Genomic DNA, 17,500 nt, shown 5'->3' with positions numbered 1-17,500 from the left:
GCTCCCTATCTAGACAGCAGTTTCGTAGCGTCTCACTAGTGTGCACATCAATCTCCACTGGAATCTATTGTGACTTGAGTCAATAGTATGGGAGGCTGTTCAGGAAGTAATACATATGCATATGTATTGGTTCACTGGTTGAAAGTATGGTTTAATGACAAATGTATTGGTTTATAATACATTGATATAACCAGAATATTCTGGTTTAGATAGAGTGGTTTGATCAAGCACACATGGGTTTGCTTGTTCAAGTAAACATTGGTTTCCTCATCTATGTATTGGTTTAGATGCATTGGTTAGCTCAAGTATATATTGGTCTGATCAAGTATACATTGCTTTGTTCAATTATAGATTGGCTTGATTAATTTTATATTTGTTTGTTCTCTAGGTTTAGATATATCAGTTGACTCAACTATATATTGGTTTGTTTAAATATATATTGGTTTAGATACATCGGTTAGCTCAAGTTTATTGGTTCGTTCAACTATATTTTGGTTTGTTCAACTATATATTGGTTTAGATACATCGGTTGGTTCAAGTATATTGGTTCATCTATATATTGGTTTAGATACATCGGTTGGCTCAAGTATATTGGTTTGTTCAACTATATATTGGTTTAGATACATCGGTTGGCTCAAGTATATTGGTTTGTTCAACTATATATTGGTTTGTTCAACTATATATTGGTTTAGATACATCGGTTGGCTCAAGTATATTGGTTTGTTCAACTGTATATTGGTTTAGATACATCGGTCGGCTCAAGTATATTGGTTTGTTCAACTATATATTGGTTTGTTCAACTATATATTGGTTTAGATACATTGTTGGCTCAAGTATATTGGCTTGTTCAACTATATATTGGTTTGTTCAACTATATATTAGTTTAGATACATTGTTGGCTCAAGTATATTGTTTGTTCAACTATATTTTGGTTTGTTCAACTATATATTGGTTTAGATACATCGGTTGGCTCAAATATATTGGTTTCTTCAACTATATATTGATTTAGATACATAGTTTGGCTCAAGTATATTGGTTTGTTCAACTATATATTGGTTTGTTCAACTATACATTGGTTTAGCTACATTGGTTATCTCAAGCATATATTGGTTTGTTCAACTATATATTGGTTTAGCTACATTGGTTATCTCAAGCATATATTGGTTTGTTCAACTATACATTGGTTTAGCTACATTGGTTATCTCAAGCATATATTGGTTTGTTCAACTATATATTGGTTTAGCTACATTGGTTATCTCAAGCATATATTGGTTTGTTCAACTATACATTGGTTTAGCTACATTGGTTATCTCAAGCATATATTGGTTTGTTCAACTATACATTGGTTTAGCTACATTGGTTATCTCAAGCATATATTGGTTTGTTCAACTATATATTGGTTTAGCTACATTGGTTATCTCAAGTATATATTCGTTTGTTCAACTATATATTGATTTGTTCAAGTATATTGGTTTAGATACATCGGCTGGCTTAAGTATATTGGTTTGTTCAACTATATATTGGTTTGTTCATCTATATATTGGTTTGTTCATCTATATATTGGTTTGTTCAACTATACATTGGTTTAGCTACATTGGTTATCTCAAGCATATATTGGTTTGTTCAACTATATATTGATTTGTTCAAGTATATTGGTTTAGATACATAGGCTGGCTTAAGTATATTGGTTTGTTCAACTATATATTGGTTTGTTCATCTATATATTGGTTTGGATACATTGGTTATCTCAAGTATATATAGGTTTGTTTAAGTATATATTGGTTTGCCCAATTATATATTGGTTTGTTCATCTATATATTGGTTTAGATACATTGGTTATCTCAAGTATATATTGGTTTGTTCAACTATATATTGGTTTGTTCATCTATATATTGGTTTAGATACATTGGTTATCTCAAGTATATATTGGTTTGTTCAACTATATATTGATTTGTTCAAGTATATTGGTTTAGATACATAGGCTGGCTTAAGTATATTGGTTTGTTCAACTATATATTGGTTTGTTCATCTATATATTGGTTTGGATACATTGGTTATCTCAAGTATATATAGGTTTGTTTAAGTATATATTGGTTTGCCCAATTATATATTGGTTTGTTCATCTATATATTGGTTTAGATACATTGGTTATCTCAAGTATATATTGGTTTGTTCAACTATATATTGGTTTGTTCATCTATATATTGGTTTGGATACATTGGTTATCTCAAGTATATATAGGTTTGTTTAAGTATATATTGGTTTGCCCAATTATATATTGGTTTGTTCATCTATATATTGGTTTGGATACATTGGTTATCTCAAGTATATATAGGTTTGTTTAAGTATATATTGGTTTGCCCAATTATATATTGGTTTGTTCATCTATATATTGGTTTAGATACATTGGTTATCTCAAGCATACATTGGTTTGTTCAACTATATATTGATTTGTTCAAGTATATTGGTTTAGATACATAGGCTGGCTTAAGTATATTGGTTTGTTCAACTATATATTGGTTTGTTCATCTATATATTGGTTTGGATACATTGGTTATCTCAAGTATATATAGGTTTGTTTAAGTATATATTGGTTTGCCCAATTATATATTGGTTTGTTCATCTATATATTGGTTTAGATACATTGGTTATCTCAAGTATATATTGGTTTGTTCAACTATATATTGGTTTGTTCATCTATATATTGGTTTAGATACATTGGTTATCTCAAGTATATATTGGTTTGTTCAACTATATATTGATTTGTTCAAGTATATTGGTTTAGATACATCGGCTGGCTTAAGTATATTGGTTTGTTCAACTATATATTGGTTTGTTCATCTATATATTGGTTTGGATACATTGGTTATCTCAAGCATACATTGGTTTGTTCAACTATATATTGATTTGTTCAAGTATATTGGTTTAGATACATAGGCTGGCTTAAGTATATTGGTTTGTTCAACTATATATTGGTTTGTTCATCTATATATTGGTTTGGATACATTGGTTATCTCAAGTATATATAGGTTTGTTTAAGTATATATTGGTTTGCCCAATTATATATTGGTTTGTTCATCTATATATTGGTTTAGATACATTGGTTATCTCAAGTATATATTGGTTTGTTCAACTATATATTGGTTTGTTCATCTATATATTGGTTTAGATACATTGGTTATCTCAAGTATATATTGGTTTGTTCAACTATATATTGATTTGTTCAAGTATATTGGTTTAGATACATCGGCTGGCTTAAGTATATTGGTTTGTTCAACTATATATTGGTTTGTTCATCTATATATTGGTTTAGATACATTGGTTATCTCAAGCATACATTGGTTTGTTCAACTATATATTGATTTGTTCAAGTATATTGGTTTAGATACATAGGCTGGCTTAAGTATATTGGTTTGTTCAACTATATATTGGTTTGTTCATCTATATATTGGTTTGGATACATTGGTTATCTCAAGTATATATAGGTTTGTTTAAGTATATATTGGTTTGCCCAATTATATATTGGTTTGTTCATCTATATATTGGTTTAGATACATTGGTTATCTCAAGTATATATTGGTTTGTTCAACTATATATTGGTTTGTTCATCTATATATTGGTTTGGATACATTGGTTATCTCAAGTATATATAGGTTTGTTTAAGTATATATTGGTTTGCCCAATTATATATTGGTTTGTTCATCTATATATTGGTTTGGATACATTGGTTATCTCAAGTATATATAGGTTTGTTTAAGTATATATTGGTTTGCCCAATTATATATTGGTTTGTTCATCTATATATTGGTTTAGATACATTGGTTATCTTAAGCATATATTGGTTTGTTCAACTATATATTGATTTGTTCAAGTATATTGGTTTAGATACATAGGCTGGCTTAAGTATATTGGTTTGTTCAACTATATATTGGTTTGTTCATCTATATATTGGTTTGGATACATTGGTTATCTCAAGTATATATAGGTTTGTTTAAGTATATATTGGTTTGCCCAATTATATATTGGTTTGTTCATCTATATATTGGTTTAGATACATTGGTTATCTCAAGTATATATTGGTTTGTTCAACTATATATTGGTATATAGTACCAATATCAATACATATTAGAGCCAACCAATGTATTTAAACCAAACTATAGGTGAACAAATAAATATAAAGTTAATCAAGCCAATCTATAATTGAACAAAGCAATGTATACTTGATCAGACTAACATATACTTGAGCTAACCAATGCATCTAAATCAATACATAGTTGAGGAAACCAATGTTTACTTGAACAAACCAATGTATCTAAACCAGAATATATCTGGTTATACCAGTGTTTTATAAACCAATACATTTGTCATTAAACCATACTTTCAACCAGTGAACCAATCCATATTCACACAATACATATGTATTATTTCCTAAAAGGCTTCCCATACAATGGGATCTGTCAGTCTGATGATTGACTGACTGATTCCACACGTGAAAGACTTCATATACTTTATAATGAATCGTGAAATGTTGACTTTGACCCACAATGCACAGCAGAGTTTGTCGCACCCTTGTTAGAGGGCTGCGGTTCATTACATGGGTCAGCATCACAGGAGGTGTCACATATATGACATTACATGCAGATTTACATTCAGTATGCCATTAAAATGCAGATGCATGAACACCCACGAGTCCACGACTGAACGAAGGCTGCGTCTCCATGAACAAACACTAACACACACACATAGTGAGGCATTTGATTAACATAAAAGAAGCCAAATATCGTATAATAATTCAGTGTGTGTGAGACACCAGACAACCCCGATGAGCGATTTCTTGATATGATGTTTATTGGTGTTTACATGAATCAGACATTGGATGCCCAGTGTGAAGACGCACCGTCTGAAATCGATCCCTGTAGCTTCTGTTCTATTTAACCTACTTAGCCGTGACTGTGTGCAAAGCCCCGCGGATTTAACATTTCCAACTGTCACAATGAATTAAGCATCACAAATACTCGTTAAGTCCCCGTGAGTCACTGCTTCTGCCGTACTGTGAAAAGTTTCACTGTTTGATTTTCTGGGTCTCAGTGGCAGGAGGAATGGAGGAAATCCCACGGGAACGACACAGATTTTCTGAAAACGTTTTTGACACTGTTAGACTCACCTGATGTGTGTGTGAGAGAGAGAGAGAGAGAGTGTGTGTGTGTGTGTGTGTGTGTGTGTGTGTGAGTAAGAGAGAGAGAGATTTAAATCTTAAATCAGATATTTGTTCTAGTTTTAAGCACAAACTCACTTCATTTTGACAGTTAAAATTGAAAAAGTCTTAATATCTTCCGTCATTTTGCTTCTTCAGTAAATGTATCTTAATTTGTAACAAAATGTTTAGGTAATTGTGTTTTTTCGCAAAGCTTGTGTTGCACTAATGAATTCAAATTTTTGTATTGTAAATCAGCAAATTCCTCCTTCTTTTATTCCAAGTCGACATAAAGTGTGTCACGGCCAATTCGATTCAAATTTACACTTATGAACTGCTGGATTCTTCAGTTCTATATTTGACTCAGATCCTCATATAGAAATGAACTGAACGAAGGTTCACCCAACTCAAGTTGTTTGAGATGAATTATTAATTTCCCTTTCGGCCCGAGGCTCTTGTGTCTCGAATCAATGAAGCCTGACATTTCATTATTATCAATGGTTGCCTAGGGACGAGGATGGAAGCGCACCAATTGGCGGAGCGCGAATGTGAAACGGGCCTTATGTCAGGCCAGCAGAATGTGACCGTATTAGTTATTTTGTGTTTCTTCTGTAAACATTGGCCTGTTGAGCAATCTCCTTCCTTGAATCACACGTCTTTGCTTTTCACTTCACAGTCTTCACTGGAGTCGATGACGATTGGCCGACGCTTTTACAGACGCCAGCCTTTAATCAAGACATGGCATTGCAGTGCTGTGAGAAAGACTGGCATCTTTAAAGAAAACGATGGAGGAAACCGGCGTTCCAGAGATGTGCTGCTGTTTGACAAACCCTGCAAACGATTCTTCCAGTCATGTGACTCTAACCATCACGGCAGCAACATTTATGAAGGAAAGGAAGGTGTTTTTTCTGCTGACCTGTGCTGGTTGCGTTAGTTCACACGAGCATCTAAAACACAAGATGTGCTGCTCTTTTCTCTCTCGCTCTTTCACTCTTTCCATCTTTAATTCTTTGTTTGCTCACATTCGTCTTCAGATCTGAATTGTTCTCTCTCAGCTATTGTGCAGTCTCTGCTCGTTCTGAAGCTCTTGATGGCTCTAAACCGGCGCAGTGTCCAAACTTGACATTCAACCGATGTTTCTGTGGCAACCAGAAGAGAGTGAATCATGTGGATGATGAGGAGGCCGACTGAACCGAGGAGCCGCTCCACAAGCTGCTTCATCATCTCAGAACGCAAAGATTACACATTTACTCCAGATCCTTCACAGCGTATGTGAAAAATAAGGTAAAAGATATGTTTTTAAAAAGCCTTTGATGAAAAGATATTGATGAACCATTCTTGTAAATTTAATAATGTCAATATATAACAAAATAAATTAAAATAAACACATTTCCTGACTAAAATCTACATAAATGTGTAAATATCTGTGTATTTAAGGCTATATCTAAACATGTCTTGTTTTCCAGCACAAATATCTAAACATTCTTAAATCAAGATACATTTACTGGAGAAGAGAAATGACTGAAGATATTAAGACTTGATTAATGAAAAATACATCAAAATGAAGTGAGTTTGTGTTTAAAACAAGAACAAATATCTGCAGATGGAGTCAGAAAAATATTCTTGTTTTCCTTTTGAATAAAGTTTATTTTTCTGACTCCATTGGCAGATATTAGTTCTTGATTTACATTTTTTCTCGATTGCTTAAACACATTTCTTGAAATTATGCCTCCTTTTCTTAAAACTCTAAACACAAATCCATACACTGGGTTAAAAATAATCCAAGTTGGGTTGAAAATGGACAAACCCAGCTATTGGGTTGTTTTAACCCAGTGGTTGGGTTAAATGTTTGACCAACCTGCTGGTCAGTTTTATTTAACCCAACTATTGATTAAAAATGACTAAATGTCTGGCTTAAAATGAACCCAAAATATGTTGGAAATTAAAATCAGACACATAATTACTAGAGGCAACAATAATAATCAAAAGGTGAACATTTAATAATAAGCAATTTAATGTTTATTGTTTAATTGTTATTCATTAAACTTATTAATAAATGTTCATTTATTAAACATATTAATAAATGTTAATTTCCAACCTATTTTGGGTTCAGTTTAAGCCGGCCATATAGTAATTTTTAAAGAATAGTTGAGTTAAATAAAACTACCCAGCAGGCTGGGCAAACATTTAACCCAACCGCTGGGTTAAAACAACTCAATCTCTGGGTTTGTCCATTTTCAACCCAACTTTGTTTTTAACCCAGCATTTTTAGAGTGTATCTTCTTACCCAATTCCACAAACTTCCAATTTTCATGTCAAAATGAAGCTCTCCATTCAAAACCATTCAATCTTGCTGAAAAACCAAACTTCGCCCTCACACACACACACACACACACACACACACACACACTACAATATAGTCTTACACTCTAGTGAATCAAAACACTGTTACAAAAACCTGCTTTTGCCAATCAGGGATCATTTTACAGCTCACTGTCTATGACATACAACATAAATAGAGCAGATATATGTTTAATATTTCGTCACACAACTGTAAAGACATCTTGCAGTAGATGAAAAGCACTAGAAAAGAAAAGTTGAAATACCCAAACAACTGACCATGAACTTGGAGTTGCTATACAATAGAGTATACTGTCACAGTACAGTAAAAAAATAAATAAATTCAGCATCCTCAGCCAAATAGCATTACATTACAGTAATGACCATATTTGCCATACTATAACAGTTTCTTAGTCTTCTGATAAAAGACTTTCTCTCCCCTCAGTTCTGCAAAAATACCAACTGCAAGAAGGACTTGGCTACAAATCAGTTTAACAATTATGAGTTTGAGGGCGTACGACGTGTGCTACTGTATTTACTGTACACAGAATAGTGAAAGTTCTGTGATGTGAAGTACTGTATGCAGCGGCGCAGCCATCATTTCAGAAGTGAGGGGGACAGAAATGTCAGGTGTAATACCGATTTTTATCTGACCTTTGTCTAATTGACAGATTTTATTTTTTATCTCATCTCTTGCTTTTAATTTGTAAGAAATCAAATACACTGCCGAACAATAACCACTAATGTCAATAATATTTTTTCCCTATATTTTATGACAATTTTATGATTGGTTTATGTACTAAAAAACACTTGTGCGTTACAGTAAGTCCTCATGGATTATATACAATGTAAAAAATGATCACAGAAAATATACAGTACCTGTCAAAAGTTTGGAATTGGAAACATTACAATTGTTTAATGTTTTTGAAAGAGTCTCTTCTGCTCACCAAGACTGTGTTTATTTAATCTAAAATACAGTAAATACAGTAATATTGTGAAATATTATTCCAATGTAAATCAGCTGTTTTCTATGTGAATATATAGTAAAGTGTAATTTATTCCTCTGAATTTTCAGCATCATTACTCCAGTCTTCAGTGTCACATGATCCTTCAGAAATCATTCTGATATGATGATTTGATGCTCAACAAACATTTATGATTATTATCAATGTTGAAAACAGTTGTGCTGCTTCATATTTTTGTGGAAACTGAGATACAATTCAAACATTTGTGGTAAGATTAAAAAAGAGAGAGAAATTAATACTTTTATTCAGCATAAATTGATCAAAAGTGACAGTGAAGACATTTATAATGTTACAAAAGATTATATTTAATAAATGCGTTAATAAATATAATAAATGAATTTAATAAATACAAATAAATGCTGTTCATTGAACTTTCTATTCATCAAAGAATCCTGAAAAATCAAATGTATGACGGTTTCCACAGAAACATGAACTGTTTTCAACATTGATAATAATCATGAATGTTTCTTGAGCAGCAAATCATCATATCAGAATGATTTCTGAAGGATCATGTGACACTGAAGACTGGAGTAATGATGCTGAAAATTCAGAGGAATAAATTACACTTTACTATATATTCACATAGAAAACAGCTGATTTACATTGGAATAATATTTCTCAATATTACTGTATTTACTGTATTTTAGATTAAATAAATACAGTCTTGGTGAGCAGAAGAGACTCTTTCAAAAACATTAAAAAGGCTCTCAATTAGCACTGCATTATTCATATACTTTATTATCATTAAAAAACCTTTGATAGCTTGAAAAACATATATTGTCGCAATATATAGTTTTTTTTTTGTTTGTTTATTTATTTATTTATTTTTGACCCTGTCCCTCTTCATTTTTCTTTTTCTCTCCTCTTCCTCTTTCTCTTTGTCTCCCACCACAACAATTCATTTTCCAAAGCTCATAATCACCTGTAGCCATATTTATATTATCCTGAGATTCTGATCAGTGTGACGTCAGTTTACACACGGATAAACGTGTGCAGTTTGAGTTCACAGTGTGACATTATGTGTTTGTGTTTTCTGAATGAGAACACAGTTAAACCTGTGTAAAACGAGGAAAATGTGTGTGAAAACAGGTGAAATGTGTTTGTTTCTAGAACTGAATGAATGGTTTGGGAAATTGGGCCAACTGAACCAGTTATAGTGAGTTAACAATCGAGAAAAACTGTAAGCACAAACTCGCTTCATTTTAATTAAACAAGTCTTAATATCTTCAGTCATTTTTCTTCTCCAGTAAATGAGAATGTTTAGATATTTGTGCTGGAAAACAAGACGAAATCTCTTCTCACAGAATAAATTCATTTACACTCAGTATGTCCATTGATTGCTTGATAATACTAGATAAACTGGTTAATTTTGCCATTTAAACTGGTTAGAATGCTCGTTTGTGTGACATCCGTTACTCCGTTCATCCATTTCTGAAAGCAAGTGATCGAATGAAGCCCTGCCTGTTCTCACATCCACACATACTGATACCAAGAGCTCTGATCAATGGATCTCTTCCACTGCTGGTTTGACAGATAAATGAAATGAAAAAGACCACAAAGTATGAAATAACACTGCCGCTCTGATTACACCTCAGTCATGTGAATCATCCTGTGACACTTAATGATGAGTCTCAAGAAATTATTACCTACAACCAAAATCTCCCTTCTGCTCTTTAGATCCAGTCAAAACAGGAGAAATTACTGGCAGTTTGAGTCAGCAGCTCTGATCCTATAGTGAGCGTTTGACACCGTGAAGGCAGCGCCATTTGCTTTTGGAGGTCAAGTCAGCTTTATTTCTACAGCACTTTCTACAGTACAGATCGTTTCACAGCAGCTTCACAGTAATAAACAGAATCAATGATGCAAACTTCATCAGATATGAGACAAATTGCTCATGCTGTGAGGTTTAATTTTCATGGTGTTGCCTGAGAAGACTAACAGAGCCGATTAACATGATATTCTTCAGTCAGTAAAACAGCACAAACTACAGGGACAGACCTGCGACTCACACACACACACGGCTGCTCAGAGCTCGACACAAACACATGTTTATTCTGCCGCGTCAGACGCTACATCATGGGCTGTTTGTTCAAAAGACTCTCGCACTGAACACACTCATTTATTCCACTCGAATCTGTGGCGAGCCAAACTGGTAAATAAATACAGGCTGTGAACTGTTTTCCTTTTCCATTATTATTTATGTTGTTATAGCTTGATAGACGTGCTGTAATGGATCTGTGTGGTTACGTTCAGGACACTGAAGTCCTGCTGATGTTTTACTGTGACGACAAACGCCTGATTCTTCTGATGGTCAGGACGATCTGATAACATCAACATCAAAAGTAGTTAACGAATCCCCGGTGTGCGTTTAGTGTCTCTGATGGAAAGAAGCTCATTTGCAGCATTTGAATGTGGTTTTTATGCCCTTTCAAGAACGTCTGCTTTCATTTGAGCCTTTCTGAGGTGGACAACAACATCAAAACATTCGTGATGGTGAAAAGCCGTAGGAGGAAGGGTGAGATATTTTACATGGACTCAAACTGCAAGTTTCAGAGCTCTTTTCACATCAGACGTAAATGGGCCGAAAGATTATTTCATTACGGCTTCACAGCCAATTTATTAGTTTGTGTGTGCCTTTGAAATGCTAAATTTGTGTTCCAAATTTTTTCCTCACATGATTTGGTTAACCAGTTCCTCCCTTTTGCTCTAATCCAGCCAAACAATATCTCATTTTATGGTGACTTAATTTTGCAACACACATAGAAATGAAATATAAAAGCAAAACAGCATTTTTAAAAACATTTGAAACTGAAAACCCAGAGCAGTGGCTGCAAGCATTATTGCCGAAATGAATCAAATGAAACCAAACGAATTGAAAACGAGTTGAACGCTGCAGTTTGACTGCGACACAACACACAGATATAAGATAAAAACTCTTGAAGAATGTATGCATATGCAATCGTTCCTTTTTAAATGAATCCAGGAAAGGTTTGGGTTTAATCTGATGACCTTGAAGCGAACTGCTGTTACACACACACTCTCTCTCTCTCACACACACACACACACACACACACACTCACAAACCCCCTAAACAATCGTCATTAAAAATGCAGTTGTGTGTTTGGTACCCTGGAGCAGATCACCTTTGGACCGGATAACTAATACAGACGGGGAAACGACACTGGAAGTGAAGAGTGGAGTCTGGAGAGCAGGACCAGGCCAAACATGTCAGCGCTCCGGGCTCCGATTCCCTTCGGACCCGCGGCCGAGCTCTTATATCTGGACCTGCAGCAGCCGGAGGCAAACCGACCTACGCTAGAACCGACCTGATCGCTGTAACCTCCCACCGACTTACCTGAGAGCACAGAGAGCGCTAAAAACAGACGTGTGGAGGTCGTGTTATCTGTGTAGGACAGCAGTGTGTGTGTGTGTGTGTGTGTGTGTGTAAATTTACAGTGCCTACACTCTAAAAAATGCTAAATGCTGGGTTAAAACAACCCAAGTTGGGTTGAAAATGGACAAACCCAGCGATTGGGTTGTTTTAACCCAGCAGTTGGGTTAAATGTTTGGGTTAAGTTTTATTTAATTCAACTGTTGTTTAAAAATGACTAAATGTCTGGCTTAAAATGAACCCAAAATATGTTGGAAATTAAAAATCAGAAACATAATTACTAGAGGCAACAATAATAATCAAAAGGTGAACATTTATTAATAAACAATTTGATAAATGTTTATTGTTTCATTATTATTCATTAAACTTATTAATAAATGTTCATTTATTAAACATATTAATAAATATTCATTTCCAACATACTTTGGGTTCATTTTAAGAATTTTAAACAATAGTTGATTTAATAAAACTAAAATAAAACAGACCAATCGCTGACTTTGTCCATTTTCAACCCAACTTGGGCTGTTTTTAACCCAGCACTTTTTAGAGTGTAAGTACCTTAAATTTGATTGATGAATATAATTGGTGTGAAGGAGAACGTTAAAACAGAATATTAAGCAGATGAAGGATTGCCTACGTGTTCTTACAGTGTTTGTTGTTTCAATAAAGAAGAATACTTAACTAGAAAATCAATTTCTGTAGCTACTGAGCAGATGACATCCCGGCTGCCATCTAACAAACCTAAACGTAACATTTACCTTAAAGCGTATATTTGAATAAAACAGCACATATTCTATACCAATCACGTGATCCTTTAACGAAGCGCGCACGGGCTGCGACAGTCGGCGGCGCTCCACCGGCCAATAAACGCGACGCTTCGAGCGGGAGGAGGCGTGTCTGCCTGTCATGTTAGTTTCAGGAACTGAAGAGAACAGAAGGGCGTGTGTTATTAATAATCAGCCGAGCAGAAAGTCCCACAGTCGTTCTGACAGCGAGCAGACGAGGAAACGCAGCGCTCCAGAGAGGACGCGGACGCGCAGTGTGGAGACGCGCGCTGTACATGAGCTGTCTTTGATTCATCGCGTGTCACAGAGCGGTGCGTGGGTAACAGATCCGCGCTCGATGCTGTTTTATGCCGTGACTAATCGGAGCTTTGACGCAGTGGATTGTGTCGTGGGAACCTTCTTTATCGATCTTTTCTTCACAATATATCGACCTACACACAAGTAAGTGACGCTTCTGCCTGTTTATTCACGGGACGCTTCTGTGTGCTTTGGGATTTTGACGGGGGATTTTTCTAAAAGACCATGTGCTGAAATGAATAAGAAAGTGTAAGAGAAGCGCTCAGCTGTGTTTGGATGAAGCCCAGGAAAGTCAACAGTGACGGGAAGAAGGCGAACTGTAACGAAGCTTCCTGGTTTCATCATTTTAATGACAGACTAATCATTTATGTTTGTGTGAACGACTGAAACGGTATGGTTAGTGTTTGTTGAATGTTGTTCAGTGTCCCTATGGAGATCAGTGACGCTGGCTCAGTTGTTGGTCACATCAACTTACCAAGATTGGCTTCATTACAAATTATACAGTGATTGTTTACTTCAAAATCCATTGATTTAATTTCCCTCATCTTTCGTCTCTGTATCTCTACTCTTTTGTAGGTTTACTGACTTTGAACAACTCTCGTTTTTTCAATTGTGGACCGAGCAGATGGCTGAAAACCTACAGCTCTAGCCGTATTATGTCTTGTGAGGAATCTGTCTTGCTGTTTCAATGACGGGTAAGATGGAAACGCCCTTCTATCACGATGATAGCGTTCCAAACTTTGGGCAAATTCCAGATTACGATCGATACCAAGGCCACAAGATAATGAGCAAGAAGAACAACATGCCGCATAATTTCTCCAACAGCGTGGGAAATGCCTCCAGCCTGAAACTGTTGCAGGGACAAGCTGGGAACAACAGCAGCATCAGTCCCAACAGCCTGGCGATGAGCGGCAATCCCAACAGCTCGCTGATGTCCTCGCCGGACATGAACCTGCTCAAGCTGTCCTCTCCGGATCTGGAGCACCTGATTATCCAGTCCAACCAGGGACTGGTTACTACAAGCCCAGCTCCCAACGCGTCTGCTAATCCCTTCATGTACAGAAACCAGGCCACCAACGAGCAGGAAGGATTTGCCGACGGCTTCGTCAAAGCTCTGGCCGACCTGCACAAGCAGAACCAGCTGGTCGGCGCTCCCATGTCTCCGCCGCCGTCCTCCTACCAGAGGAACCTCATGCCTGGCGCGGACATGCCCATCTACACCAACCTGAGCAGCTACAACCCCAACCAGCTGTCGTCCAGCTACCCCGGCGGGCAGATCGCCTACACGTCTGCGGCCCACGCCTCGGTTCACGCCGGTCACCACCCGCAGACACGGGGCCTGGACGCTCCGCAGACGGTGCCCGAGGTCCCGCACCCTCCCGGCGGGGACCCGGCCAGCTCGCCGCCCTCGCTCTCGCCCATCGACCTGGAGACGCAGGAGAGGATCAAGGCAGAGCGCAAGAAGCTCCGGAACCGCATCGCCGCCTCCAAGTGCCGCAAGAGGAAGCTGGAGCGGATCTCGCGGCTGGAGGAGAAGGTGAAGGTGCTGAAGACGCAGAACTCGGACCTGGCCTCCACTGCCAGCATCCTGAGGGAGCAGGTGGCTCAGCTCAAACAGAAAGTTATGAATCACGTCACTAACGGCTGCCAGATTGCCGTCAGCTCAGCCAGTATGGCCAAAAGCGGGGAGAGCACCAGCTGCTGAAACGCTATGACTTTCTCTTTATCTCCTGCCCGCACTCTCTGTCTCTCTCAGCCCCGTCTTACTTCTGCTCTGATGTGAAGAAATGAGACGGGGAAGACCCGTGTGAGAGCGACGCTGTCTGGATCTCCGACTCTTCAGGAATGTCCTCCTGCACGTGTGTTCTTTGACCATTGTTTGGACGCCTGAGAAAAAAGGCCAAAGTGATAGGGATGCAAATGCACTGCGGTTGGGATGATCGTAAAGGGAACAAAAACTCGGAATTCTGCACTTGAATACTTGCGACTTTTCTCTTCAAGAGGATGGAAACTTTGCTCCAAGGATTTTTTCTTTACAATCAGTGTCTCGTTCAACCGCTGGACGAACTTTATATGTTTTAAGGGTTTGTGTTTATATAATTGTTGAACAATATGCAAACATTTTCCAAAGCACCTGACAGAATCGTGCACAAGTGGAATTGAACAAATCCCTTTATACACCTGTGTTTCAAGTGGAAATCTCACCGTGTCTCAATAACAACATTACCGGATATTGTTTGTTTGTTTGTTGGTTGGTTTGATATTGTGCAATTTGTGAATATGAGGAAAAAAATTTTTTTTTATACAAACCAAGACTTTTTAAGAAGTATTACATTACTGCGTAATATCAAAACATTATAAGCAAAGAGACAGGATTGTGGTACTGTGCAAAACTTTAACTGGTACCTTTTGCCGTTTTCGAGTTGGGAAATTTCTGAGCATTCCGAGACCTTTTGCACTGTAATCTCCCATCGGGAGATACGTTCTAATAATGGGTTGATCGTGTGTTTTTGCCATTGTCTAATGAGTATTGATGCTGTGTTAACCTAGAGTAACGGTGTGGAAAAGCTACTCTTGACTGCGACATGTTGATTCAGCCCAAATGCACCAAGTCAAGAGTCAAAACTGACCTGAATTTCAGAACGACACCAAAAGGGCTTTTGATCAATAGTATTTTGCTCTCTTTTTTTCTTTTCTCTTTTTTTTTAGTATTTTATTTTTTGTATGAATTAATTTTATTTATACAGAATTTGTATTTATGTTGTTTTCTGAGGAGAGGAAGAATACTGGTTGGAATACTAGTGTCTTGTTGACACGTTATTGTTTTTTTGGAAACTACACAATTGCACATAAATCAGAAACATTAAATGATGTGTAATATTTATCCTCTGTGTATAGCATGATGGTTTGAATTATAACTACAACTATGCTTTTAGTAGATGAAAAAATAATAAATGATGGAGATTTTGAGAGATTAAGAAGCGTTCAGAAGTCAGCGCTCTACTACAGACGTCGAATCGAATCTACTCGATGAATCGCGGTGATGAAGGCCTTAGAGAATCCTGTACATCTGCTTCTCAGAATTGCTGCCTTTCTTATAGTCGGTGGAGATGCAGATTATTTTATTTATATATCTATATCCATTCATAGGGATACCTGAGACAGGTACTAGAGCTGTCAAATAACCTTGTGCAACAAGAAGATATTTATTTTTTGAAACTTGAATAAGGTTTTTGATGTCATAAACGTAATGTATTTTTGTACAAAATTGTTTGTTTAGAAATAGTGTGTGTACTTTTTATCATTCCCAATGCTTTATTTATTGAAGTGCTTTTACTGAGCAGTGTGGTGTTGTTTTATTTGAGCTTCGCTCCAAGCGTTTCTGTGTCGCTGGTTTGTGTTTCGGACGCACCTGCTGTTGGTACATTCGTTTTTTTCCACTGGCATCAAGTGAAGGTCCTTGGTTTGTTTTGTAACGTGTGTACCTCTATTTTAACCGTAAGCCCGTTCTGATCGCGCTCGTGTTTTTTGTTGTTTCATGGAACTGTGTTTTGATCCAACTCTAAAGACTGATTGCAACGTTCATTTTAAAACGAAGAAAACTTATTTACCACGTGTCATATATACATATACTGAACAATTGTTGAATGAGTTTACCTTGCGTGTACAGAAGGCGGTTTGTACGATTATCTCGCTCATCAAGCCAGTTCTCGGCCTTGATCCCAACAAGTTTGAATATGAATATGTTTCAGCAGAACGGTGCGTCTGGATGTGTATCAGTGTCCGATTTTGACGGCCAGTTCTGGAGACTCATGTACCATTTTTCTAAAGCGACTGGTGGTCAAACTCGGGCCGAAGGAAACGTGTGACTAAGGGGCGACTTGCCTCGTTGTGTTACAAGCTGGTTTATTTGCTTCTAAATAATAGAGTTGTTCGTTGTTCCCTTGTTTTCTTTTATATCAACAATAAAGAAGAGTAGGTTTCTGAACGCTTGTCTTGCTCATGTCAAAACTCATTTCAACAATGTGCTTTTCTTGAGTATCTGAATTCAGGAGTCTCTAACACACTCCAGACATCAAACTAAGTGAGAATTAACGCTGATCAAAGGGAATCTGCTGATTAACAAACCACTTCACACATAATTCTGGCATTTGAGAAATGACAATACAGTCTGAGCAAAAGCCATCAGTCAGTTGTCTTAACAAGGGTCATAAACATCCCTTTGGGCTCGTATGAGACGCTCGGTCGTCCAGTCATCCGCCCACCCTCCAACTCTGAGGCTTTCCCATAAAGATGAGCAGCACTTCCAGTAAAGCACAAGGAACGGCTGTCTGGGTCATTGTGAAAGTAAAAGTTACAGCTGAAGGGTTGAAGGGGAATCTGTACTACTAATGTGAGCGTTTACAGAAAACACTGACCAGGGGCATAAACTCAGTCTCTGTGTCTGAACTAGTCTGAACTAGTCTAG

At 36.8% G+C, this 17,500-nt stretch overlaps 1 protein-coding gene and 1 long non-coding RNA gene across 3 annotated transcripts in view; one reads left to right on the top strand and one right to left on the bottom strand.

Moving 5' to 3' along the window:
- LOC127513693 (uncharacterized) overlaps positions 1–17,500 on the bottom strand; it is a 48,608-nt gene that overhangs the window by 20,273 nt on the left and 10,835 nt on the right. The window lies entirely within an intron of this gene.
- On the top strand, positions 12,805–17,020 carry june (JunE proto-oncogene, AP-1 transcription factor subunit). The gene is made up of 2 exons (XM_051895774.1): positions 12,805–13,176; positions 13,609–17,020. The coding sequence occupies exon 2, from the start codon at positions 13,721–13,723 to the stop codon at positions 14,735–14,737; it is 1,017 nt and encodes a 338-aa protein (XP_051751734.1). The 5' UTR covers positions 12,805–13,176; positions 13,609–13,720; the 3' UTR covers positions 14,738–17,020.

This window comes from Ctenopharyngodon idella, chromosome 5 (assembly GCF_019924925.1).
Source record: "Ctenopharyngodon idella isolate HZGC_01 chromosome 5, HZGC01, whole genome shotgun sequence".
Classification (NCBI taxonomy): domain Eukaryota; kingdom Metazoa; phylum Chordata; class Actinopteri; order Cypriniformes; family Xenocyprididae; genus Ctenopharyngodon; species Ctenopharyngodon idella.
This window is presented reverse-complemented; position numbering and strand designations above follow the sequence as displayed.